This window comes from Pelodiscus sinensis, chromosome 10 (genome assembly GCF_052426305.1).
Source record: "Pelodiscus sinensis isolate ZL-2025 chromosome 10, ASM5242630v1, whole genome shotgun sequence".
NCBI classification, from domain to species: domain Eukaryota; kingdom Metazoa; phylum Chordata; order Testudines; family Trionychidae; genus Pelodiscus; species Pelodiscus sinensis.
In genome coordinates this window covers 20,575,979-20,601,660 of record NC_143061.1, presented here as the reverse complement: position 1 = coordinate 20,601,660, position 25,682 = coordinate 20,575,979, and the positions used below count along the sequence as shown (strand labels likewise).

General features: G+C 41.3%; 1 protein-coding gene across 4 annotated transcripts in view; it reads right to left on the bottom strand.

Annotated features, from left to right (window-relative positions):
- The window catches only part of SI (sucrase-isomaltase), a 177,506-nt gene that overhangs the window by 23,185 nt on the left and 128,639 nt on the right, over window positions 1–25,682 (bottom strand). For all 4 annotated transcript variants that reach the window (XM_075937870.2, XM_075937869.2, XM_075937872.2 and 1 more), the window contains 13 exons: window positions 24,783–24,832; window positions 21,029–21,199; window positions 18,508–18,654; window positions 15,271–15,477; window positions 11,693–11,847; window positions 9,254–9,422; window positions 7,153–7,249; window positions 6,938–7,050; window positions 6,708–6,833; window positions 5,540–5,668; window positions 5,291–5,401; window positions 4,804–4,866; window positions 954–1,088 (listed from right to left, as the gene is read on the bottom strand). In XM_075937870.2, coding sequence (XP_075793985.2) covers window positions 954–1,088; window positions 4,804–4,866; window positions 5,291–5,401; window positions 5,540–5,668; window positions 6,708–6,833; window positions 6,938–7,050; window positions 7,153–7,249; window positions 9,254–9,422; window positions 11,693–11,847; window positions 15,271–15,477; window positions 18,508–18,654; window positions 21,029–21,199; window positions 24,783–24,832 — 1,673 coding nt within the window. The remainder of the gene's footprint in view (window positions 1–953; window positions 1,089–4,803; window positions 4,867–5,290; window positions 5,402–5,539; window positions 5,669–6,707; window positions 6,834–6,937; window positions 7,051–7,152; window positions 7,250–9,253; window positions 9,423–11,692; window positions 11,848–15,270; window positions 15,478–18,507; window positions 18,655–21,028; window positions 21,200–24,782; window positions 24,833–25,682) is intronic.

The window sequence follows — 25,682 nt, the reverse complement described above, 5'->3', positions numbered from 1 at the left end:
TGCGTTCAGTAACACAGAATAGAACAGTAATGGTTTTTTTTTCACAGCTTGTCAAAGTACAGTCTAATGATATTGATGATGTTTATCCTAATTGACATATCATTATTGCCCTGTATTAATAAACTTAGAAATTTCTATGTTGGCATATTTCTTTGGAAGATGGCTACTTTTTTCTATAAATGAAAGCCATATATATTGTAATCTCTTGACAGATATCTATGGAATTTAGACAAACATCTTCCAATAAGACTGGTATGTGTCATAATCTCCTAGACTGCTTTGAAATTCAACCCAAACATTCATATACCAGCTATTTGTATAAAACATACTGCAGGAACACAGATTTTTTAACAGCATGTTTTTCCTCATGGTGATAATTCAGTAACCTAGTAACATTGGATCTCTATAATTATTTAGAAAACAAGTTGATGATCTTTTACAGTGATTTCAGGAGGAGCTGTTAAGAGAACATTATTTGTCAAAACAGTACTGGCTGATATGACCCATTTTGGATGTGTGGATGTGCACTGTACTCTCATCACATCTAAAGCTATTACATGAGTTGTCTATGTAGTCTACATTGCTGCATTTCAGGCAATCTGCAGTTGTTTGCATAGATTCACCATAAAGTCAGAGCTGATTCTTGAACTCCCACAGAAAGCATCATGAAATGTGACCCTCAGGCACAGAGTCACAAGAACAAAGAGCATTAAACAAATGCATCCAGTTTGTAGTTACGGTTGAGTCTAACACTCAGGTTTCCTCACCATGGATTCAGCTATTGAAATGAAGAAGCAGTGAACATGCTAGCAAATATAATTAACTCTTTAGTAGCATGAATGTTACTGAAGCCTTCTTAGAATGGTAGGAATTTCCTGAAAACAGTAACAAGTGTCCTACAATAAGGTGTATTATTGAACAAAGAAACAAAACAAGAAAAGGTGCACACTTACAGTCCATAAGCCATCAAATTTCACACTCTTCTGTGGATCAACTGGATTAGAGTGGAACTCCACTATTTCTTTTTGCCACCACTGTGCTGTAGAATTACGGAAGAAATCTGGGAAAGCTGCATAAGCTCTGTACAACTTAAAAAAGTTACATACAATGTATGAAAAGAGACACAGGTATTGGATATCAATGTAGTCAACTGCTTTCACAACCTAAACAAACTAAATCACAGGACTAAGACTGTAATGAAAGTATAGAAATTGATTAAGATGCACCTATGGTGGTATGAAACGCAATCTTAAAACTAGTATTCTCAAGTAAACATATGTCAGACTGAAGTAAATAGTCTTAGGTAAACAAACTATCAGATTAAATATACAAGCCATTTTTTTAAAGGTGCAAGAACACCAAAAGATTGCCACCAGAGTAAATAGCAGAGTGAGGGAGACCATGAGAGGCAAAAAGACATCCTTTAAAAATTGGAAGTCAAATTCAAGTGAGGAAAATAGGGAGGAGAACAGGCTCTGGCAAGCTAATTGTGAGGGTATCATAAGGCAAACCAAGAAAGAATTTGAAACGCAACTTGCTCAAGATATAGAAGCTACCAATAAAATTGTAAGTACATCAGAAGCAGGAAGCCTGCCTGACAGGCAGTGGTGCTACTAGATCACAAAGGTGTTAAGAGATCTCTCAAGGAAGGCAAGGCTATTGCCAAAATACTCAATGGAACCAATTACATCAGAGGACATGGGAGAGATACCCACACCAAAGCTATTCTTTTAGGGCAACAAATTTAGACAAAGATAATTTATTGGAGAAGAGACAACCTGGCTTTTGTAAAGAGAAGCCTTTCTTCACCATTCCATGAGAATTTTTCAAGGGGAGGGGGGTCAATAAGCATGTGTATAACAGTGATTTAGTGGCAACAATGTACTTGAATTTTAAGAAAGCCTTTGACAAGGTCCCTCACCAAAGGCTTTTAAGCAAACTATGTAATTGTGGGATAAGAAGAAAAGTCTTCTCATGGACCAATAATTGATTGAAAAATAAGAAACAAAGGGTCAGAATAAAGTCAGTTTTCACAATGGAGAGAGGTGAACAGCTGAGACCAGAAGGGTCTGTACTGGCACCTCTTGTTTTAAAAAAAAATTGTGAATGAAAAGATGAAGAGTGAAATGGTGACATTTGAAGACGACTTGTAAAGGTATCTCACAAAACTGGGCAACAAAATGGCAGATGAAATTCAACTTCAGTAAGCGGAAAGTAATGCACATTGGAAAAAATAATCCCAATTATGCACATACAATGCAACTATATAAATCTATGGTGCACAGAACTTTGAATACTGTGCTCAATTCTGGTCATCTCATTGAAAAAAATATTGTGGCACTGGAAAAGATTCAGAGAAGGCCAAGAAGAAGATTCAGGGTATGGAACAGCTTCTATAGTAGGAGAGACAAAAAATACTGGGACTATTCATCTTAAAAAACATATCACTAAGGGAGTTATGATAGAGGTCTATACAGTCATAAATGGAGTAGAAAAATTGAAGTGTTATTTATACTTTTGCACAATACAAACACCAAGAGTCACAAAATTAATAGACAACAATTTTAATACAAACAAGAGGAGATACTTTTTTGCTCTGTTCTGTACATTCCCACTGAAGTTTTGGTACATGCCACTGTCAGAGACATGTTCCTGGGATAGATGAACTATCAATTTGACCCAGTATGTCAGCTCCTATATTCTTAAATAATGTCAGTATTGCTCACCTCACATGCCTCAATTCTTAATACAGTATGGACATGTAAATCAATACTATACATAAACTATCACAAAAAAAGGTTGATGTAGAAGATGTAGAAAGCCCCAGACATCTTTAGGAATTGAATCAATATATTGGTTTCAGTGGGAGTTGTTGCTGCTCAAGACTCCATATAAAGGATGCTTTATGTTCCCTTGTTTGTGCCTGGCCACATTCATAGGCCAGGTTTGAACGGCTCATATGTGTAGAAGTACTGTAAGGTAATAGGGGACATAAGGTGAAATGCAGCCTCTATGGCTATGTGCTCACTAGAGTAAAAGGAACAATTTCCAGACTGGGTAGACAGAGCAGTAGTAGCTCTGATTGAGCTTGTGTGATAAAGAGGGGGTAACTGTGTTAGTCTGTAATTTTAAAAATAAGTAGTCCAGTCCGGTGGCACCTTAGTCTCTGAGGTGCCACATAACTACTCATTGTCGAAAAAACAGAAGTAAAGCTACCATTGTGAGAGCTACACACAAGTGTTTTTTAAGGTGATCCACCCAGAGTCCCTAGGGATGCACATAGGCTGCTTACTCCTCCCATTGCTTATTCTGATGTGGCTGCACTTCCATTTTTAGTGTATGAGTACTTAATCCAGAAATTACATTCCTAGTTCTAGCACAGACATATCCGATGCCACTGACTTCAATGGAGCCAGAATTTCACCTTTTGTTTCACCATGGCTGTGTCTAAACTGGCAAGTTTGTCTGCAAAATCATCTGCTTTTGCGGAAAAACTTGCCAGCTGTCTACACTAGCCGCTTGAATTTCCACAAAAGCACTGACGATCTCATGTAAGATTGTCAGTGCTTTTGCAGAAATACTATGCTGCTCCCGTTCGGGCAAAAGTCTTTTTCCGAAAAACTTTTGCGCAAAAGGGCCAGTGTAGACAGCAGAGATTTGTTTTCCGCAAAAAAGTGCCGATCGCGAAAATGGCGATCGGGGCTTTTCTGAAAATGCTTTTAACAGAAAACTTTTCCGTTAAAAGCATTTCCGGAAAATCATGCCAGCGTAGACGTAGCCCTTATGTTTCCTTAAGATTCTAGTATAGGGAAGTAAGGAGAACTAAAATATAAAGGAATGGCTCACTAGGAACACTAGAGATTGTATCATATGAATATTTGGAGTATTTAACAGACAACCTTGTGTGTAATTAGCAATAGTGCTGTTCAATGCTTCCAATTTTGTTAAGATTTCATTAGCCACCTCTAGTTTTCTTATACAAATTGTAGATGTAGTAGTTTATAAAATATGTTTAATATTAATCTATTATTTACAATTTGCTTTACAGCCTTACAGACCAAGTGGGAATGGAGTTTCATTATACTAAGACTGCTAGACCATGGGTGGCCAACCCATTCTGGGCAAAGAGACAAGGTAGCAATGGATCCAGCACGAAGAACAAGGTCAAAGTTGTTGAGCAAAAAAAAAGACTACCCTTCTACCCCTTTAAAAGGCCCCAGTTGTGTTTGGTCTAAAAAAAGACTCTGTCCCTTTAAGAAAACACATTTTGAAGCTTTTGGGCCACAGCAGACTCCTGCTGTCTGCCACCATCTTTATTTTTGCAGCTTTCATGGCTGCACCAGATGGCTCCCCTGCCCAGGTTAGCACAGGGAGCCGGGACGAGAGGGCCATTTTTGAGGGCATGGGGGTGACTTTTGAGCCATGGGGGGGGAGGGGAGGAAGAGCCGCATGTGGCTCGCAAGTTTCGGGTTGGCCATGGCTGTGCTAGACTATCCTCGTCCTGAAGATCTTGCTGATTAAATGCATAAAACAAAAGTGTTGGAATGAGAATATAACTCACAAGCGGAGCGACTTTCTGAAATATCATGTTAATTTCATGATTTTCCCCAGTTAAAAGAAAACCTTCATGGGTGTGTGCTAGGAGTGATTAACGAATTGGAAAGACAAAGGAAGGGAGAAGGAAAGGAGAGAAGAGAGACAGAGAAGGAAGGATGTAAGGAAAGAAGACTAGACTGAGTTGGAGAGACTATGAGAGAAGGAGGGGCTGAAGGGAACACTGATGGAAAAGTTAAGTGTACCTACCTTGAGCTGTGTATCTAAATCTGAAGACTCGTTAACTGTGACATTAGGATAATCTGGCCAAACCTAAAGAGAAATGAGGGAAGAACAAATTAAGCTAAACTGAACTGATTTATATGTAGTTTCTGAGGCCTATTACAGTTTTTAAAATGTACTTCTTGGAGGTCAGCATGCACACACAGCTGCACAGAAATGTTACCTTTTGCAGTGTGCATACATTTAGCACTGTACAAAATCAATTCCTGCTATGAACATGCACTCCCTTCGTTGAAGGAAAATAGAGATACAGCTGAATATCATTGTTAGTGATAGCACTATTGTACTCTAAACCATCTCTCTATTACCTCTCCTAGAGGCATTAACAGACACACTGGACAAGTGGGGTGGCAGGGAAAGCCTGAGGACTACACATAAATCCTCAATTTAAAAAAATACATTTTCTTCAGAACAATAGTTTTTCATTCGGAAACCACAGATCTCACAAGTGTACCTTTGCCCAGACAATCTCACTGCTGTTAGGCCGTTTGATGAAGACATCATTCTGCACACCTCTTGTAAATGCTGGATAATCATTTGTTTCATTGCCCGATATGGGTGGATCCTAAAGTGCAGAGAGAAGCCTGGGTTTTAGTTACATTAAGGAAGCAAAAATGGACATTATTTAATTCATTAAGTGAATTAAGGTATTCAACTATCTGTAAGTATGCTAAGTGAAGAAAAAAGAACCAAAACTGCTAACCAGAATAATGATGAATCTCATTCCTTCATCTTTCATTCGATTAATCAGAGCAGGAAGTCCTGAAAAGTTTGGGCTTAGAGTAAAGTCTAACTTCCGGTCCATGTAATCAATGTCTGTAAATTGCACATCCTGCAGTAAGTGAAAACAAATAGGTTAGAAGTTATTTTAGAAGTCAAAGGTGTAATTAACTTTAGAAAGTCTCATTCAGACTGGGGCTATGTCAACACCGTGGGAGGTTTCCGGGATACCCCTGCATTCCAAGGAATGCATTTGCTGTTACGCTTTTTTTGCGGAAGAGCAAACGAGCTCTTTTGGGGAGCCCTGAATTCCTCATTCTACGATGGATAAGGGCTCTGCCAAAATAGGAGATTTTTCCACCATTTGGCCCCATCTAGACTGGGCCAAATGGCTGAAAAGCCTCTTCTGGAAAAGCGATTGGAAAAATCTATGCAAATTGCGGAGCGCAATTTGTGTAACTTTCTCCGACAAAGGACTGTAGAGTAGATCTAGCCTGGGTTAGCTTTAGAATGTTCAAATGATAACATCTGGGATTCTTATTTTTTCTCAGTTAGTTTGCCTAATATTTAAAACACAAGAAAATAAATTGGCAAAATGCTGCTTTTTAAAGAAAAGGTATTGGGCTAGATTCATCACTGTGAATTTCCACCAGGAGGAAGTTGGGTCAACTTATTTATAGAGAGGCACAATGTAAGAGTTAAAGGAAGCACCATTTTTAATATACATATTTTAAAAGAAAAGAGATACTGAAATTGGGGCTTTATACCATGCAGGGAGAATGCCATGAAAACAAAATGGTATGATGCAACAGTAGTTCCAGAATTATCATTTTAGACATGATGGAAAAACATTACGTCCCTTTAACTTAAGCAGTAGTTTATGCTGTCAGTTGCTCAGGTCAAGAATTCAATCCTCCAAATAAACTGAATGGGATTTGTTAAACGTGGGGGCTTTACAAAAATGGAGATGAACTGCTATAACCTTCTGACACTTGGGATAAACTTTCCTGTGCAGAAGAAGTGGATAATAGGGTTTCAGTATAATATGTAGGGTTTTTTTCCCATAATTATTTCCCACTTCTTTCCTAGAAAACAAATCTATGGTTAGAGAATTCAAATGACATCACTGATAGTAACTGCAAACAACATACATAAGGTATCCGAGCTGCCTTCATTTCTTCATACAGGTCAGAGATTTCGGTGTCATTTTTGTATCCATAACGGCATAACTGGAATCCCAAAGCCCAGTATGGTGGCATAACTGGTCGACCAATTAGCTAACAGCAATAAAATAGGGAGAAGAAAACATTACTTTATCACAGTGATATTGAAAATAGGACAAAACACCATTAATTGTATAACTTTAACATATCAATCCTACTGCAGTGTATTCCTGAACAACAAGCTCTGGCGTTGGGCCCAGCACCATGTAAAAGTCCAGAATTCCTCCGATAGTGCGATATGTCAGAGCAGGAGTTGGCTGGAATGTGACATCTGAAAAGACAAAGCATATATTCAGGCACCAAGTAATTGAATAAATCATTGTTATGAGAAAGTGCACAATAAAGAAATTATTTCTGAAAGTAATTTTTTTACCCATTCCATTACTGTTAAACAAGAAGACCCCATGAGCATTTCCATCATTTTCCAGGCCCATGTAAAAGGGGTGGACTCCATAGGAATTCAGCTTGTACTGCAAAAATAAGAAAAAAGACCTTCAATTTATTGCAGGTATTTCATTTGCTTTTCTTATTTAGTTATTTACAACGAATTAAGTGTACATGGAACATCCTGTCATGGAACATCCTTAGTACATGGAACTAAGCAATGTATTACTAGAAAACCAATGCTTATGGGGCATTCATTTTAAAGGGCAAAGAAGTATAGTTTGCTAATCCAATGCACTTTCATCTCTGTAGTTTCACAAAATTCTTTCATAAAAATTTCTCCCTATTGTGGCTTATAGAACGGTTGGACCAAAGGCCCATCTAGCCCAGTATTCTGTCTTCCAACAGTGGTCAATGTCAGATGCCCCAGAGGAAGTGAATAGAATAAGGAATCATCAAGTAATCCCTTTACTGTCACCCATTTCCAGCCTCTGGCACAGGCTAGGGACACCATTTCTATTCATCCTGGCTAATAGCCATTGATGGACCTAACCTACTGGAATGTATCTAGTTCTGTCTTGAACCCTGTTGAAGTCCGGGTCTTCACAACTTTCTCTGGCAAGGAGTTCCACAGGCCAACCATGAGCTGTGTAAAGAAAGACTTCCTTTTGCTTATTTTAAACCTGCTACCTAGAATACTAGTATACTTGTTATTGTTGTTTCCCCTGTAATGTGGTAGGTGCAACATTAATGTGCAATTCTTATCACTGAATCACGTTTCATAAAGATACAAGTCAGGATGCGCCAGTGATCAGTCTTAGTCATTTTATAGATGTACATAATATAAATTATTATTTACATCTGAAGGCCTAGACAGACTCACTTCCTTTTCTTTCTTTTTGCAGGCTGAGGCCCCAACTAGGTACATTTCTACATCTTCTTAGGAAAGGCCAGTTTGGGCAGCAGACCCAGACTATAAATTCTTCATGTCCCCTCAACCCAGAAGAGATCATCCAGGATGATGTTGCAATTCGCCAACTTTTACTCACATGTATAGAAATAGCCTTAATGCGATAAAAGGCTGATTGCATCTGAGCTAATGCCTGCCCTGCTCATAGAAATATCTGACAACTGGATTCTCCTTGCTTCCAATTTCTTGTAGCTGACATCTTGGTGCCTCATGGTGTCCCACGGAGTTGGGGGATGTTCAGATTTCAGGACCTGCTACTAATCCATCTCGCTATAGTAAATGGAACCATTGTGCTTATATTCCTGGATATCTCTGCCCACAACTTCAACTACAGGGTGGATGTGTGCTTACAGAATTGCAAGGCACTGCGATTCCCATTAAAGTCAATGAGACCTCAGAGCACCCAGCATCACAGAAAACCTGCCCGTCTCCCCTCCCCCCACTACCTCCAATTCTTCCCTTCCTCTATCTGTCTATATAAACTTTGCGTGTGAGGGTGATTGTCTATGGGTTGCTTTCCCTGTCCTCTCTATAAATGGCATATCTGCAAAGAGGATAAAACATCTGCCAAGACTTGTTGATAAAATAGTAATGCCACAATATTTCAGGCTAAAAGTGGATTTTACAAAATGCCCTTCCACAAAATAATCAAATCTTAAAAAGTTAAAAAAAAGTTAAATTTTCAGAACTTGGGAAGGATGAGAGAAAACTGGCAAACAATATTTTCGAAATCAGTTCTCCAATTGTGCTCAGCTCTTGTAGAAACCAGCATATACCACAGAAATAGAGGAATTGACATCATAGATGAAATTTGCTATCCCATCTCCCAATGTGATAAATATCAGATGCTTCAGAGAAAAATGCAATTAATCCAAAATGAACAGTTCTGAAATAGTTTGGTTTAACAGAAGTTTTATATACGCTACTAAACTTAGTTGTGGTTTGTTGTAATGATAAAAATATCTGTGAGCAAAGTGCATCATTCATCAGTGTTACTGTCTTAAATCATTTATTTCAAACAAAAGATACTATAGTCACCATGGAAAACCCAAAGTAATGCACATCAAGAGCACAGTTGCTGTTCAGGAAAGAATCTAATGCAAACATCATGGATACTTACACCAGGGGACTGGTCTTTGGAAAACATTCCCCAGGTGTTCCAGTTCATATCACGCCGAAATGTAGTATGTTCAGTTTCACCAAATCCATAGATATACTGTGATGGAAGGCGGGTAGAAATCTGAATGAACATGTCACTAAAGGTGAAGCCAGGTACCTGAGAATCCCAACTGAAATAGAAAAATTATCCCACTTTCATCAGTAAAGAGATGAAATACATACAAAATGTTGGCTGAGACTTTTAAAAGTTAGAGAGAATATGTAGTATGTTAGCCATATAGTTGCTAGTATAAATGAAGAAGGGGATGACTGTCTAATCAGGTAGCAGATTATCTGTGCCATAGCATAAGGATATTAGGTATTATTCAGTACATACTAGAATTTAGTTAAAATGAAAACTGAATACATATTACAAAGTTTCTTAGAACAGAAAGAAATGTTAATTAATCTATATATTAATTTAAATTTTAGTGAGAATTTTAAACCCAGTATATTGTATGCTTAGCAATGATGGGGAAGGAAAAGAGATATTAAAGAGTCTGGCATGTCAAGGCTGAAAGCAGTTCTGTTGGCTTAGATAAATACTTGGACTTTCAACCTAAAATCAAATTGTTAGACTTTTGGGTCTCTTCGGTAATTTGGGCTGCTACTCAAGAGAAAACTAGAACCTTTCATAGATTCACAAGAGTCCAAAGCCAGAAAAATATTGTAAAATAATCTAGTCTGAGCTCCTGTATAACACAGGGGAATTCTGTACACCTCTGCATCTCAGGTAAGGAGTGAATATTGATATTCACTTGATGAACACCCTTGGTGCAGTAGCCAAGCCAATAAGAGCATCTCTTTTTGATGATATCTCTCTTCCTAGACTACTAAATGGATGAGGGAAGAGAGTGTTTAGGTTCAACAGTGTTTTAGTCCAACTCTTCTCCAAAGAGAAAAGATCCTATGAATTTAGAGGAGTACCTGACTTGTTTGGAATGATCATCTATCTTCCAGAGATGAAGCCATGTGTGTCTTCTGGAAACTTAGCTGAATGTCATGGCCCTGGCAGAAAACCTCATAGCAGCCATTAAAACATCTGCTATTAATGCTATTCCTAAGGAGAATTTTTAAACTATGGACTCAATGACAGGTTGGCTGTGAATGCACTTCAAATTCTTCCAGCAATGACACTATGGCTTGAAAAACACATGCATGCCATCACAGATGTTTTAAGGGGGCTGAAGAAGCATCAAATCGTTACTAAATGTGGCCTCCACCTTGATATCTATTGGATCCTTGGGAAAAACGTCCCACTTGGATGGAATAATCCAAGATTAAGTCTGGCATTCTGAGACATGTATATGCAAGAGGCCATTGTCATCCTTGGTTGGACTGAAGAGTTTTGGACAGAGAAACAAAGGAGTGTCATCTGTCCATTGGAATATAAGCTAGTGTGACTGTGATGCATATCTCTGCCTGATATTATTCTTTGCATTGGCCATAGCATTGATTCGTCTACATGTAATTGATGTCTGAAGACAAGGATACCATTTTGGATATGGGATTTTTAATTTCCCTGAACGAGCCAGTCAGCCAGATAAGGAAATATCTCAAGGGATAAATGGTGAAGATGCGCTGTCACTATTGCCATGCAATGGTCAGCACCCTTAAGGGATGTGTTACTCTGATAGGCAGCACTATGTACAGCCGGTCCCTGAGTTATGAATGTATTACAGACCAAACGCTTGGCCGTAACTTGGAACGGTTGTAACTCAGAACCCATTGAGTTACATTGCGACTGTGCTGTTCGTAAGCGCGGATCGCATTCGTAACTTGGAGCCCGCATTTAAGACCGCTTTGGTCGTAAGTTCGGATGGTCGTAAGTCGAGGTGGCTGTATGTTGGGGACTGGCTAGTAATGCATATTGCCTAACAATGAATCAAAGACTATTCTATGGCTAGGATGTACTGACACATGAAAGTATGTATCCTGCAGTCTGAAGGGAGTGTATTAATCCGCCATTTTCATGGAAGGGATAACAAGTGCTAGAGTAACCATTGTGTGTTTCATTTTCTTGGTTAATCTGTTCAACTTGGAGCTAGGTATCTACAGTTCTCACCCAAATGGGGCTTTGGAGCTCTTTCTGCTCACTCATGATCAGGGTCAGGCTCTTTAGAGCACGTTGCCTTTTTCAAAAAAACACTTTTAAAACTTTTCCAACTGTGCTATTTTTTACATTTCCAATTCCAATGTACAAATATCCTAAAATAATACATAGATTTTGCTGAAACAGTATCAATTTCATTAATTTAACATCAAGTACTTTTCACTAGTGACACAATGACAGTTTAACAAAATGCAGCCTATTCAAAGCTAAGCCAGTATTTAGGGATTTCCACCAAACCTACAGGTTAAAATTAAAATTGCATCCACAGCCAACAAAGTTTTTACTTACATAACTGTTCCAGTGCTTCTACGCCGAATCTGAATACCAAATGGATTGTTCTTAATTGTCACTTCATAGAGTCGACCTGTTTCTGTACTTGTGGAAGGATTGGGGACAAATAGTGGTACTGGAACTTCATATCTTTTATTGTTGGCATCATAAATCTATGAAAAGAAAGGCAATACTCTTGAAGTGCAATACATAAGACCTTTTTCTATGTGACTACAGTTTTTATAAAATGTTCTCCTTCGTCAAAAAGTGATAAAAATATCATTTGTGTGTGAAGTCATTTTCAAGGATGTAAGTAAAATTTATAGGGGACATATCAACGTACGTTATAGTTATGGTCCCTGTACACTATTACAAATTTGACCTACATTCTGTGGCTAATATTTTCCTGGATTTTGCGGTAACATGAGGCTGCTTCATTTCAGGTCCATCAATGGGGGGAAGGGAGGGATATAGAGGGCAATTGCCTCAGGGCCTGGTGATTCTAAAGGGCTCAGGACTCCCGGCTGCTGCTGTAACAGTAACCTTTAGAATCACTGCCGGAGTGCTGCATGGTGCTATAGAGCCCTGAGTGGGGTCAAGAAGGGAGTTTGGGTGACAGAGGCAGTTGTGATCTAGAGCGGGGGACTGAGGTGCAGGGGTTTGGTTTGTGACCTAGGGTAGGAGGTGACTGTGATCTGGGGCAGGGGGTTGGGGTGCAGGAGAGGGGATGAGGTTTTAGCTATGTTGAGTGGGGGGAAGCAGAGGGTTGGAAAAGGGAGAGGTCCCAGAGGCAGGCTCTGGCCAGGAGACTTACCAGCCAGTAGCCCAACCAATATGCCTGCCTGCTGAGCTTAAACATTTTTCAACCAGCCTGCCTTCCCAGGCTGCAGAGCCATGTGCTTGTGTGAATAACTGAGCCAGAGGGGAGGAGGGTGCGGTGGGGCATGGTGCTTTGTGTGCTGTCCATTATTCAAACAGGTAGCTCTCATTGGCCAGTTTCTGCCCAGAAATTGGCCAATGGGATTTTGCTGGGGGGGTAAGGGCAGCACCTGAAGCCTTCCCCCCACCATTCCAGGATCACAGTTTTGAAAGAGAAACAGCCCCACAGCTGCTTTTCTGAGTGGCGTGTAGGGCTGCGGGGCAAGAAGGGGTGCCTGCCTGGGGCTCCCCACTGCATCTGCAGGCTGGATTCAGTGACTTGGTGGGCTGGATGTGGCCCATGGGCCATATTTTGCCCAGGCCTGGTCTAACGCCATGTTTTGTATTAAAGGTGAAAACCATGGTTGTGACTTAAAGACTTGAGATGACAAGCATCTAGAGATATGTATTTGCAAATATGTTATACTAGAAAACGTAACCCTGTGTTGCTTGGGTCCTTCAAGGCAGGGGGCAGGTGGTGGTGGTGCATGCGCAGGAGTCAGGACAGGGCTTTGGGGTTATTGGGAGAGCAGGGCAGGAGGCTTGGGGAATGGAGGATGTGAGAGATAGAGGTTGGGGGCGTGAGGAGGACCTGAGGGTGGGGGTCCCATCCAGCGGGGCTTTCTCTCCCTCCTCCCCGGTCAGCAGGGACCTTCTGTCTCTCCCAAGTCCTTCCTGGCTGCCAGGGGCCTTTTGTCTCCCCACAGCCCCCCAGTCATCTCAGGCAAGGGGAGATACTTACCTGGTCTGGTGGCAGGCAGGATGTGGTTGCCCCTAGTGGCCTCTCTGCAGTATCATGTCCCTTCTCCCTGTGCCCCTCCCTTCCCATGTTATGAAAAACAATCCCATTCCCAGCACTTCCCATTTTCTTGGCACAATCAAACCCTGACCTTGCTTTAGGATAACAGGAAGCAGCATATGAAATTTGGTGGTCCTAGCACTTACCATTTAAGAGAAAGTCTTGAACAAGCAGAAGCACAGACAGACAGATGCACATATTTCAGAGAGAGAGAGAGAGAGAGAGAGAGAGGGTATGTCTACACTAGCCCCCTAGTTCGAACTAGGGAGGCTAATGTAGGCATTTGAACTTGCAAATGAAGCCTGGGATTTAAATATCTCGGGCTTTATTTGCATCTTCCAGTCGGGTCGCCATTTTTAAATGCCACTAGTCCGGAGTAACTGCCCGCGGCTACATGCGGCAGTTAAATGGTAATTCAAACTAAGTCCTTAGTTCTAATTACCTGTTACACCTCATTCCAGGAGGAGTAACAGGTAATTTGAACTGAGGACTTAGTTCGAATTACCGTTTAACTGCCACTTGTAGCTGTGAGCAGTTAGTCCGGACTAGTGGCATTTAAAAATGGCGACTGGATGGGGACATTCCAATAAAGCCTGGGGCTGGTGTAGACATACCCATAGAGAGAGAGAGAGAGAGAGAGAGAGAGAGAAGCAAAGCTTCTACCGTAATAACTTCCTAATATCATTCCTACATATATGGTAAGATGGCATATGTATTAACATAGAGTTGGGTGATCTTGCTACAACTGGTTACTAATACAAGAAAATATATACAAGAAAACATTTGAGTATACCGTTTTTTACATTAATTGGGGCATTAATGAATGTGTGTTGTAGTGAAACTTGGCTTTCATTAAGACTAAATTCAGATCCTTTGATTATTGTATTCTTCACATTTAGCACAGGGATTTTCAGTACTTGCTTAATTCTGTTGAGCAGTAACTCGTCTTGAGTAGTTTCACTGATTTCAACTGGATGATCTTAAGAGTGAGGCATTTCTCAACCTGAGTAAGAATCTGGCCCAATGAAAGGAGTCTTAGAATGAGATATTGCTCAGCCTGATTAAGGCAGCAGAATTAAGCTAGAAGAGTGTTCTGTGAAGGAAGACGATGCTGCACAGGTGGTTGAACTCTAAAAAATAAGTGGCTAGAGACTCCTTACTCAAGCTCTTGTATACCATAAGAGGCACCCCCTCCAATGTTCCCTATACTCTTTTTCATCCATGTGCAGATTTTTTCCATCCATATAAAGGATAATTTTTTAATGTGCATGGAGGCATATACAAATGTGTACCACCAGTAGAAACAAAACTAGATGTGGACACTCTGCTAATTAGCTGAGCGGCATTTGAATCTCTCCTGAACAGCTGCACATGTGCACAGCTTATAGGAAACACTGGTCCCATCTGAATCCCTGTGTCTTTTATAAGGTAAACAAAGAGAAGACATCTCTATGGCACTTTATGAAGACGTTAGCTATAGAGGCTGATTTCTCTGAGCTCGAATTGGCTCCTTATCAATTATTGCCTCTACGCTTAGATAAAACCCTGCATATCACTGATGTTTGTTGAAATCTATGTAGCTCAGCTGACATACTAAACTGTCTGAAAAGGGTTTGCCAAGAACTGAGAAAAAGAAATGAGAAGTACTAACCAAGTCAGTACAAACTCAAATTTCATACCGACAATTACATGTTTATACTGCTCTGTATACTACTCACTGAAATGTAAGTGCAATATTTTATTCCAATTGATGGATCACTTCTTACCCTCCTCAGTAGCCATATTCAGTCTATTCACATTTTAATTCTGTAAAAGTGGAAAATTATCACCATCACCAATCTCAGCATAGACTGTGCCAGCAGATTCACACTGAAATTACCTTGAACTGCAACATGTAGTTGTCATGGTATTTCACTTCTAAGCGAAGTGTGTTGATAGAGGGAGAACGGTCCCCATAGCGGTCAGGGATACTTGGATCTCTGGAGAGGTCAGCTGTAAGACCCAAAGCCGTATTTTGAAGGTTGCTGACAGAATAGCCATAATTACTTGGGTAGTAACACGATGGCACAAGTGAGTTAGAGACAACCTGAAAAATATATTGTAGATCAGAAAACAGTATGTGAGATCATTTTAATATTAATAAAAGCTATCCTCCGCATTTTTAACAAGCAACTCATATGAACAACTAGTTGCAAATGTTATTGTAACAGCGCTGAACAGTATGAAAATGAACCCTAATGAAGAAAAAAGTGATTTATGCAACTGACATCAAAAGAAAACTTTTTGCCAATACAATGATGTTCTCAGAGGATGACATCCCAATTCAATTAGATAGGTACATAGCAATGAGTTGCCAATTTCAATGCAGAGAATTTAAGTTTAGAAATATGAAGAAAAGAAATTATTTTTGATTCATCATCACTTGTTTACATTTAAAAACATCAGCACTTGATAATTTGTCTTTCCTTTGTTAAAGTGTGTTTTAATAGAAGCAGCTCTCTTTTGTTTATAAAATTGTATTAGCAGTAGCAAGCAAAACTGCACTTAATGCAGGTGCTTAGCAGATGCTATTCTAAATCTTCCTGTTAAATTGTTTGCATCTTTCTGATACTTTCATTTTCAAAGTGAATTTTTTTCATGCTTTGAGTGTGCATCCAGAGTATTTCCCCCCTGTAAGTTTGAGCATAAGCAACTCCATCCTTTATACATACTTGGACAAGGAATAATACTTCATTTCTCACCACTAAAAAGAAAAATTACAACAACGACAAAACCTTGCAACTTCCTCTCAGCAGCTGTACAAACAGTGTGTGAGAGGTAAAATCTAGCACGCCTCAATTAGCCCTCATTGACAAGAAGTGCCTTTTGTAGTTCAGGAGGAAATGACTGAGAATTCACCTAATTACTTCCTAATTTCATTGATTGAGCATACTAAGAAGATCTTTTCACTGAAGACTCAATCTTACTTCTATTATAATCAAGAGAAATCTTTGCCTGGCACACACATTACCATTGTCTTCCTTACTGTAGGCAAGCTTGTAAACAAACAGCTAAAGACAAAGATGAAAAAGAGGAAAAATAATAGGGATGAAGTGACACTTGAGAAAGTACTAAGGGTAGAAACCTTAATGTAAGGGGACAGTTAGTCCCTTACTAAAACTCAGTGGGAGTTTTTGGTAGGCCAGCTCCCAGTACCAAATGGGGAAGGATCAATGAGAAATCAGGACCCTGAGACTGACAGACCCCAGGGACAATGGGAGGAGGCCAACACTCCAGCTCAGCCTGATTGACAGGTTGGACAGATCAATGAGAGATCTGTGTGAGCTGGGATTTTCTGGGTCTCTGAGAGAAAAGGAAAGAGAGCTGAGAAGAGCAGCATGAAAAGCAAGCTGTGTGGAGAAACAGACCTGCTGTGTCAGAGCCAGGGACACACAGCCCAAGGAGTGCAAGCTCCGCTGAGGGGCAGACCTGCAGTGACGGAGCCACACACACACGGCCCAAGGAGCGCAGACCCTGATCTGAGCTGCAGACCTGCAGTGACCAGAGAGCTAAAGGGGTCAGAGAAGCAACACAAGGAGCTGGAGTCTGGCAAAGCAGCACAGTCTGCAACTGGGTGTGGTGAGCAGCTGGGACCAGCAAAGGGGGGGAAAGAGGCTCTGGGCAGGAACACGCCACCAGCCAAGAGGCCCTACAGGCCAGACTTGGAGAGGGATTGTAACTCCAACTGGGAGAGGGGTCCTACCACCTAGAGCCTGAGGACGTGTGGTCACTGCAAGAGCCAGGGTATCCAACCTGCAACCCCCCCTGCAGCACAGCCAGGGCCTGAGAGAGCCCTGGGACCTATAAGGAACAGACTGTGAATTGTCCTTACACTCTGCAGACTACTGTTTGTGATGTCCCCATGCTACAGAGCAGGACTATGTGTTCTTATTTAACCTTTCTTGTTTCTCCTTATTCTTTTCTTTTTAATCAGTTGTTGTTTAATTAATTGTATTTGCTTTGAACTGTATGAAATGATCACTGGGTCAAGAAAGCATGCAGTGTGCAGAGAGCACCCTGGAGTGGGGACACCTTTAGGGTTACCAGGTAGACCCCGCAAAAAAAATGGACACACTTGATCATGGGCAGCCAGGGGTGGGGGAGGAGAACTGGGAGGGGAACCGGCCGGGAGGGGGGTGGGGCTGGCCAGAGGCTCCCAGCTGAGAGGCGGGGCTGTGATTGGCGCTGGGAGTCTCTGGTCATGTGCAGAAGCCGGGCGGAGGGAGTGGCTGGGAGTCCCAGCCCCCGCCCCGCCCGGCTTATGCATGTGACCACAGGTTCCTAGCGCCAATTGTGGCCCTGCCTCCCAGTCACTCCCCCACCCCTGCCAGGCTTCCGTCCGGCGCCCAGCCAGGTATTCAGAAAATACCGGACATTCCACGTGTCTGGTATTCTCCTGCCTCAAGTGACTACAAGGTCAGGGATTAAGCCTCAGAAAACCTGGGCCCAGCCATGTTGGGATTTTGAGGAATCTGCTACTCAGGAGAATGGAAGGGGAGCCCTCAGGGTCAGGGAGGCCTTTGGGTAAAAGAAGTGGGAGCTGGGACTCAGATTCTTTCGCTGGTCCATTTCACCGAGGTAGTATAGCAGCCAGGAAAATTCCCCACAATAGCAGTACCATTCTCCACGCTTACATTAAGTTCACATTTTAGGAGGTGCTCAAGACACAGCTCTGGGGGATGCTGATGTCATTCTATTTTCTCTTTTTGTCTGGTCTTTCCAGAACATCAGGCAAAAGAGAGACAAATAGCAAAATGTCAAATGCCTCAGTCCCAGTAGTGGTAGTGATAGTTATAGCAATAAGGATGATTAATTCTGCCTGCTATGCAAAAGCTGCCAAGTGACCCCCAGAACAGCAGTGTCTAAAATAGCTGGCAACCATCCCATTGAAGGGCATCAATCTTTATTCATATAGTTATACTTATTTTCATTTCTTAAACATTTTGTTGCATTGCTAAAAAAATTTGCAAAAGTACATAAAATACCTTAAACTGCTAGTCAATAATTCCTTTAGTTTAGATAAATTAAGTGTCATTAAAGTTGTGTTCTCATTCATGCTTCACACAAATCTCCTTACCTGCCAGATACAGCCACGAGCTGTACAATTTTCTGGTGATGCACCTGACTCAGGATAACAGTTAAATTTTTCATTGTCTTCAGACATTGACCATTCCACTGAGTAGGGTTTCCCCAGTTCAAGTTGAAGCCTAGTAATATGCAGGAGCTTTGAAAGAAAACAAAAAACAAGAAATCTACCTGAGGGCATTGCAGCTTTCAGTTCATACACTGCTTATTAGGTAGCAATTTCTTTTTGTCTTCCTCCCCTAACTAAAATTTGAAACTGTCTGAGACTTATTTTAATATGGCACAGATTGTGAATTCCAATCTGTGAGCTTTGCAAAGTCTTTGTAAAATTTCTTTTTAAAAATCTGAAGTCCATTCTGATTTCACCTGTATACAGGCAGTCCCCGAGTTACGCGGATCCGACTTATGTCGGATCCGCAGTTACGAACGGGGTTCCTCTCCCTGGTCTCCAGCAGACCAGGGAGAGGAAGCAAAGCATCGGAACACGTGGGCAGCGGACAGGGCTGTCCGCTGCCCACGCGCTCCGAGGCTTGGCTCTGCTTTGCCCCCCCCCCTCCCCCTGGTCTGCAGACCAGGGGGAGGGGGAGGGGCAAAGCAGAGCCAAGCCGCGGAGCGTCTGGGCTGTCAGCTGATCACACGCTCCACGGCTTGGCTCTGCTTGGCTCTGCTTTGCCCCCCCCCCCCCCCCTGGTCTGCAGACCAGGGGGACGGGGGGGGGGGGGCAAAGCAGAGCCAAGCCCCGGAGCGGCCAGCCAGCTGACAGCCCAGACGCGTCTGGGCTGTCAGCTGATCGCGCGCTCCGCGGCTTGGCTCTGCTTGGCTCTGCTTTGCCCCCCCCCCCCGTCCCCCTGGTCTGCAGACCACGGGGACGGGGGGGGCAAAGCAGAGCCAAGCCGCGGAGCACGCGGGCAGCGGACAGCCACGGCACGTCTGGGCTGTCCCGCTGCCCCCGTGCTCCGTGGCTTTGCTCCAGACACCTGTGGTACAGCAGCTGGGGCGCTGCCAGTTGGTCCCGTAACGCCGCTCTGGGCGCTACTGGACCAACCGGGCAGCACCCCAGCTGTTCTGCCCCAGGCATCCTGATTCTGCCACTGCTGGTCAGATTCAGCAGCGGTTGAATCAGGACGCCTGGGGCAGAGCAACTTGGGTGCTGCTGGGTTGGTCCAGTAGCGCCGAGGAGCAGCAGCGCTACTGGACCAACCCAGCAGCACCCCAGCTGCTCTGCCCCAGGCGTCCCCAAGTCAGCCGCTGCTGAAACTGACCAGTGGCTGACTACAGGAAGCCCCTGCCCCGGGCTTCCTAGAATCAGCCGCTGATCAGTTTCAGCAGCAGCTGACTTGGGGATGCCTGGGGTTCTTAAGTTGAATCTGTATGTAAGTCAGAACTGGCGTCCAGATTCAGCCGCTGTTGAAACTGATCAGTTTCAGCAGCGGCTGAATCTGGACGCCAGTTCCGACTTACATACAGATTCAACTTAAGAACAAACCTACAGTCCCTATCTTGTACGTAACCCGGGGACTGCTTGTACAGAAATTCCTGCTTTCCCCTCCAAGAAAAGATGGTATAACTTTAGGGTTTTCTTTTTTTTCCGGGCACAAGGCAGAAAGGCATGAGACTTAAAAAGCACATAGTTTTGTAAAAAGCCTTGGGGAGAGTCTGGGGGTGGGAATTAGTTTAGTTTTTTCCATCATACTGAGTCCTGAAGGCCATCATGATAATATGGATTTCTTTCAATTGCATTTAAGGGTGCTTGATTTCATTGTTATTTATAGTGACATCTTCCCCATAATTATATATATGATAGAATCACGGAGGGGATTTGTTAGTCCTGAGAAAAATCTTTTTTACTATTTTATAAAATACTAAGAAACATGTTGGATATTTCATTCAACATTCAGGGTCAAATCATGGCTCAATGATACCATTGTGAGTTCTGCCAATGACATCAGTGGAGCCAGGAGATAAGGTCTTTGTCTTGTTGTCAAATATAGGCTATATTTGACAAAAGCATAACAAAAAAGAAAGGTCATAATTATACAGGAACAGGGGAAGGGGAGGAGGAAAGAAATCCAGCTTTTCAGTAAGTACGTGGTGGCAATGCTAGTTTACCTCTCAGTTCTTAGGGCTTAAATACATTTTTAGAATGATTGAAAAAAAAAAACCAAGCACTTCTGTGAGTTAAGAATTTCTGAAGATTAAGTTGGTTACTGTAGCAATGACTTGGCTACAATGCACATTTATTATGTCATACTTTCTTTTCTTTTTTACCTTATCAAATTGAAACCTGGCTTGATTATATTTTGTGTTATTTACTAATCATGATACAACCTTTCAGGTTGTTTGACTCTCAGTGCCAATGTTTCATTAGTGGTATATTTTTATATTTATTTAAAAAAAATATAGGGCTTAATACTGCAACTGAGATCTGATTCAATGCCAGGCTTAAGGAAGAAAGGTTACATTACTTAGCAGATAGAATCATACCCTTTAATGCCCCTAAATCAGCTGCTTACCTGTTTTACAGCATTATAGTTGACATTATGGAGAGATGGAACTGTCACACCATTTTGTTTGATTATAACAGCTAAAGGATGTCCAAGAATTCCTAAGATCTTAATTTCATCAAATTTTAAATTGTTTGGGTCAGTATATCCATTGTGCACAACCTTAATATCTAAAACATTCTGAAAGACAACAAAATATATTAGATTCATATTGTCCCAACTTGCTATCACATTGACCTTTCAATGTGATAGTGTCTTATAGTATGATCATTTATCTCTGATTATCAGACTAAAAGTCATGCAGTTCCTTCTTTCCAGATCCACTTACCTGCTTTTTACATTAAGGCTACGTCTACACTGGCCCCTTTTCCGAAAGGGGCATGCTAATTTCACAGGTCGTAATAGGGAAATCCGCGGGGGATTTAAATATCCCCCGCGGCATTTAAATAAAAATGTCCGCCGCTTTTTTCCGGCTTTTAGAAAAGCTGGAAAAGAACGTCTACACTGGCCCCGATCCTCCGGAAAAAAGCCCTTTTCCGGAGGATCTCTTATTCCTACTTTTCTAAAAGCCGGAAAAAAGCGGCGGACATTTTTATTTAAATGCCGTGGGGGATATTTAAATCCCCCGCGGATTTCCCTATTACGACCTGTGAAATTAGCATGCCCCTTTCGGAAAAGGGGCCAGTGTAGACGTAGCCTAAATGTTTATGTATCATATACTTATATATAACACACATTGACATCAATGTGTGTTCTCTAAGTAGGACTACATATAAAGGGGAACAGCAAAGAGAGCTTTTTCCCCTTCCCCTTTGTAAGTGCACAGAGGTCAGCCACAACTACAGTTGTCCCTTAATTGTGGACTGCTCTCTGGTAGGGATCCCTTTTGAAAAAAAAAACAATTCAAAGAAGCATAGAAGCAGCAGGGCCTAGGACCCTTCATTCCTTCTCAGCCATCAGATAGGGAGAGGAAGAGATGGTACACCCTGATGAAATATGGAGAGGTAAGTGCATTCCTCCTGTCTCCTGCATTGCATGTGCACAGACCAGGAGGCATTGCAGAATGACACCTGCTATTCCTGCTGGGTCAGAGTATGGTCATGCATTGCATGCCAGTAAGGTTTCTACAGTGGAGTTAGAAGTGTAATTTCTAGCTAGGTTAAATATATGACGCTACCTCTGATCTGAGCTAGTGTGTGAAAAGTACCAGCATAGCTGCTGCTATTGCTGCATGGGCAGCAAGACAAGCTAGCAATCCAAGTAGAGTCCTGTATGAAAGCTAGCTGTGTACTTAGAGCAGCTAGCCCATCCCACAGCCTATACAGCTGCAGCTAGCAGAGCTATTTTGAATGCATGGACCGAAATAGCTTGTCCCCACTACAGAGGAGCCTCGAAATTAGTCCCAAGTAGGCTCTGTTATTGTAGACATGTTACCTTGACTTAGAATCCCAAGAAGCTCTTTGAATTACTCTGGGGAGTAGTTATTTTGAAATAGCAGCAGCGGAGCATCTACACAGACACTATTTTGAAATAACAATTTCAAAATAAGCATTATTCCCCAAGGAAAGCAGGAGTACAGATTTTGAAATAACTAGCCCATTATTTCAAAATAACGGGCCTAGTAGTGTGGATGCTCCACTTATTATTTCTAAATAAGGGGGATTATTTCAAAATAACTCCCTAGTGTATTGACCAGGGCTGGAGGTGCAATTTTGTCTTGTCTTTTAGATAATGCAAGAGTTCATAAGCCATTTCCCTCATCTGCACACATATTATGAAACACAACAATAAACAGCTGCAAACAATAAAAATTGGGGCATATTACCTGAAAACATGAATTTAGGGGCAGGTATATTATTTGATACCACCTATAACTTTTTTTTAAATGTGACTATATTTCAAGTTGGATGAGTTCCTTTACAATACATCTTGCTTTTCTCTGTACCTCATATAGATATTTGTGTGTTTAACAGCATGTTCCTTTTAAAAATATGCATGAGATGATGAGCTATAATGTACTCATTTAAATAGATTGGTAAAGTGACAGCGAAAGTGCAGCTGGCAAAATGATACTATTAGCCTCATGTTACTTTGATTTCTGCATACATAAATGTTTAAGTTATACAAATACATTTTATGAAATATAGTTTCACTGTCAAAAACTGAGGGTTTAAAATATCTTCACAATACTTCTTAAATATGTATTTATTGTAATTTATTCCTATCAAATATAGCATGTTAAAGGCAATTACACAAAACTTCAATGCAACAACTGATCTTATTCTAATTTCTACTCTCCACCCCCAAAAACTACAAGTGTTCAGAACTCAGATTTTGATACAAGTCTGTGTAGAGTGGGACCATTTGTGAAATTAGGAACCATAATCTGGGGTTGGATTCTGAACCAATCTTTCTCTCTGAAATTCTGAGTGTAATCACATCTGCTGTTCTGGTTTAGAGCCCACCATTATAAAGCTCTCTGATATAACACCCAAAGTTACGAAAATTTTCCCATTTACATTTGAGTTTGCTGAGAACTAATTTATGAACACCATTCCTATCGCTAGGAATAATTAGAAAAGGGATAGATAACGAAACAGTAAATATCATAATGCCACTGTATAAAGCCATGATACATCCACACCTTAAACACTGAGGGTATGTCTACACTACATGCCTCTGCCGACAGAGGCATGTAAAATAGGCTACTCAACATAGTCAATGAAGCGGGGATTTAAATATCTTGGCTTCATTAAAATAAAAATGGCCACCGCGCTGTGCTGGCTCATCTGATCGTCGGCACATGCTTGAGTTAAGGTGCAGATTAGTTGACAAGGGAAGCCTTTGTCGACCTCTCCCTTATGCCTCGTGAAACGAGGTTTACAGGAGCGGTCGACAAAGGCTTCCCTAGTTGACCGATCCACGTCTTGACTTGCACGCTGTGTTAGTGCTGTTTTGGTGGTTCAGTGTCAAACAAAGATGCACTATTTGGAAAAGGTACAAAGATGGGCCACCTAAAGGATGAAGGGTCTGGCACAACTTGCATAAAAGGAGGGATTAACAAGACTGAGGATGCTTAGCTTGGAAAAGACATGATTAAGCATGGTGGGGAGGGAGAGAATATGACAGGTCTATAAAACCATGAAGAGTATGGAGAAAGTCCGTAAGGAAATATTATGTACCCTGACACAACTCAGCAACTAGATGTCACCCAATTAATAGGCAGCAGGTTTAAAATTCATTGCCAGGAGATATTGTGAAAGCTAAAAAAATATAACTGGGTTCAAAAAAGAATCGGGTGAGTTCATGGAGGATAGGTCCATCATTGTCTATTAGCCAATATGGCAAGGTCCTGGGTGTCCAGCAGCCTCTGACTACCAGATCATCAGAGCAGATGACTGAAGATGGATGTCTCAATCATTGCTGGGTTGTATTTGCTCCCTCTGACATACCTGGTATTGCTACTATCAGAAGACAGGCTACAGGGATAGATGGATCACTGGTCTGACCCAGTATGGCTGTTCTTATGTCTTTTGTCTCCAAAACTAATTGATTTCTCAAATAAAAATTCACAGAATTCCTGCAACTACTAAAAATACAGATCATAACCAAGAGTCAGTCTGAAGGCAGAACATCTTTTTTTTCTCTCATTTTAACCCTGTAATATTATAGCTGTGGGCTCATGAGTAACTAACACAAGTTTTTAGCAGGCTAGACAGGGTATAGTATTTTAAAATGGTAACATCTTCCTAACAATACCCACCTGACTTGCATTAAACGTTTCTAACAGATAAGCAGCCTTTTCATATGCATCTGTAATGAGAAAGCAGTAGAGTAAAATATATCCCACTATAAATTCGTTTTGGTGAATATTCATTACAGTTATTTTAAATGTATTCCAAATACAATACTGGTAACAATCTAGAAAGCTACTAGAAAAATCATGCCACTATTTGCATAATAAATACACTTAGCCAGAACCCACCATGGAAATGTAAGTGAGAGCAAAAACTCTACACATTTTTCTGTTTGTAAAGTTAACATCAAAATCTTTAAAAAGCTCCTCCCCCTTCTTCCTCCCCCTCCGGAAAAAAAAAACCTGGTACAAATGTTCAAAACCTGATTTAAACATCAGTTGTGCCAAATGAAATTCAATTGATTTGTTTTATTCTGTTCCAGGCTGCATGTGGGGACATAGTTATTAGCAGTAAGGGTAAGGACAGACTAAGACTGAATTAAATACCAGGGTAGGTCTGCTGAATTTAGTGGGACAACTCATGTAGTCAAAGAGACATATATGATCCTGATACTCTCCTGGATTAAGGCCTGAAGAGTTTTTTGGGAACCTTTGGATCTGGGCCTGGAGATTGGAAGGGCCCACACAAAGCTGTGACTTAATGAGAAACAAAGCAAGTGCTGGGAAAAAGGCTGTCAGAGCTAGAGGAAGTGTCTGTCTGAAGGACTCCACTGGAAGGAAGAACCCATTTGAGGTCCAGCAATAAGAAGAATAAAAGATTGTGGAGAGGACTATTTGTTCCATGATTGGGTAGGACAATGTTATGTAATGAAAGTTCCACATTTCTATATCCACCTTGTTTGACGGAGGGAAAGAAGTTTAGTACATACAGGATAGGATCAGTAACTTCATATTTAACTGAACTTC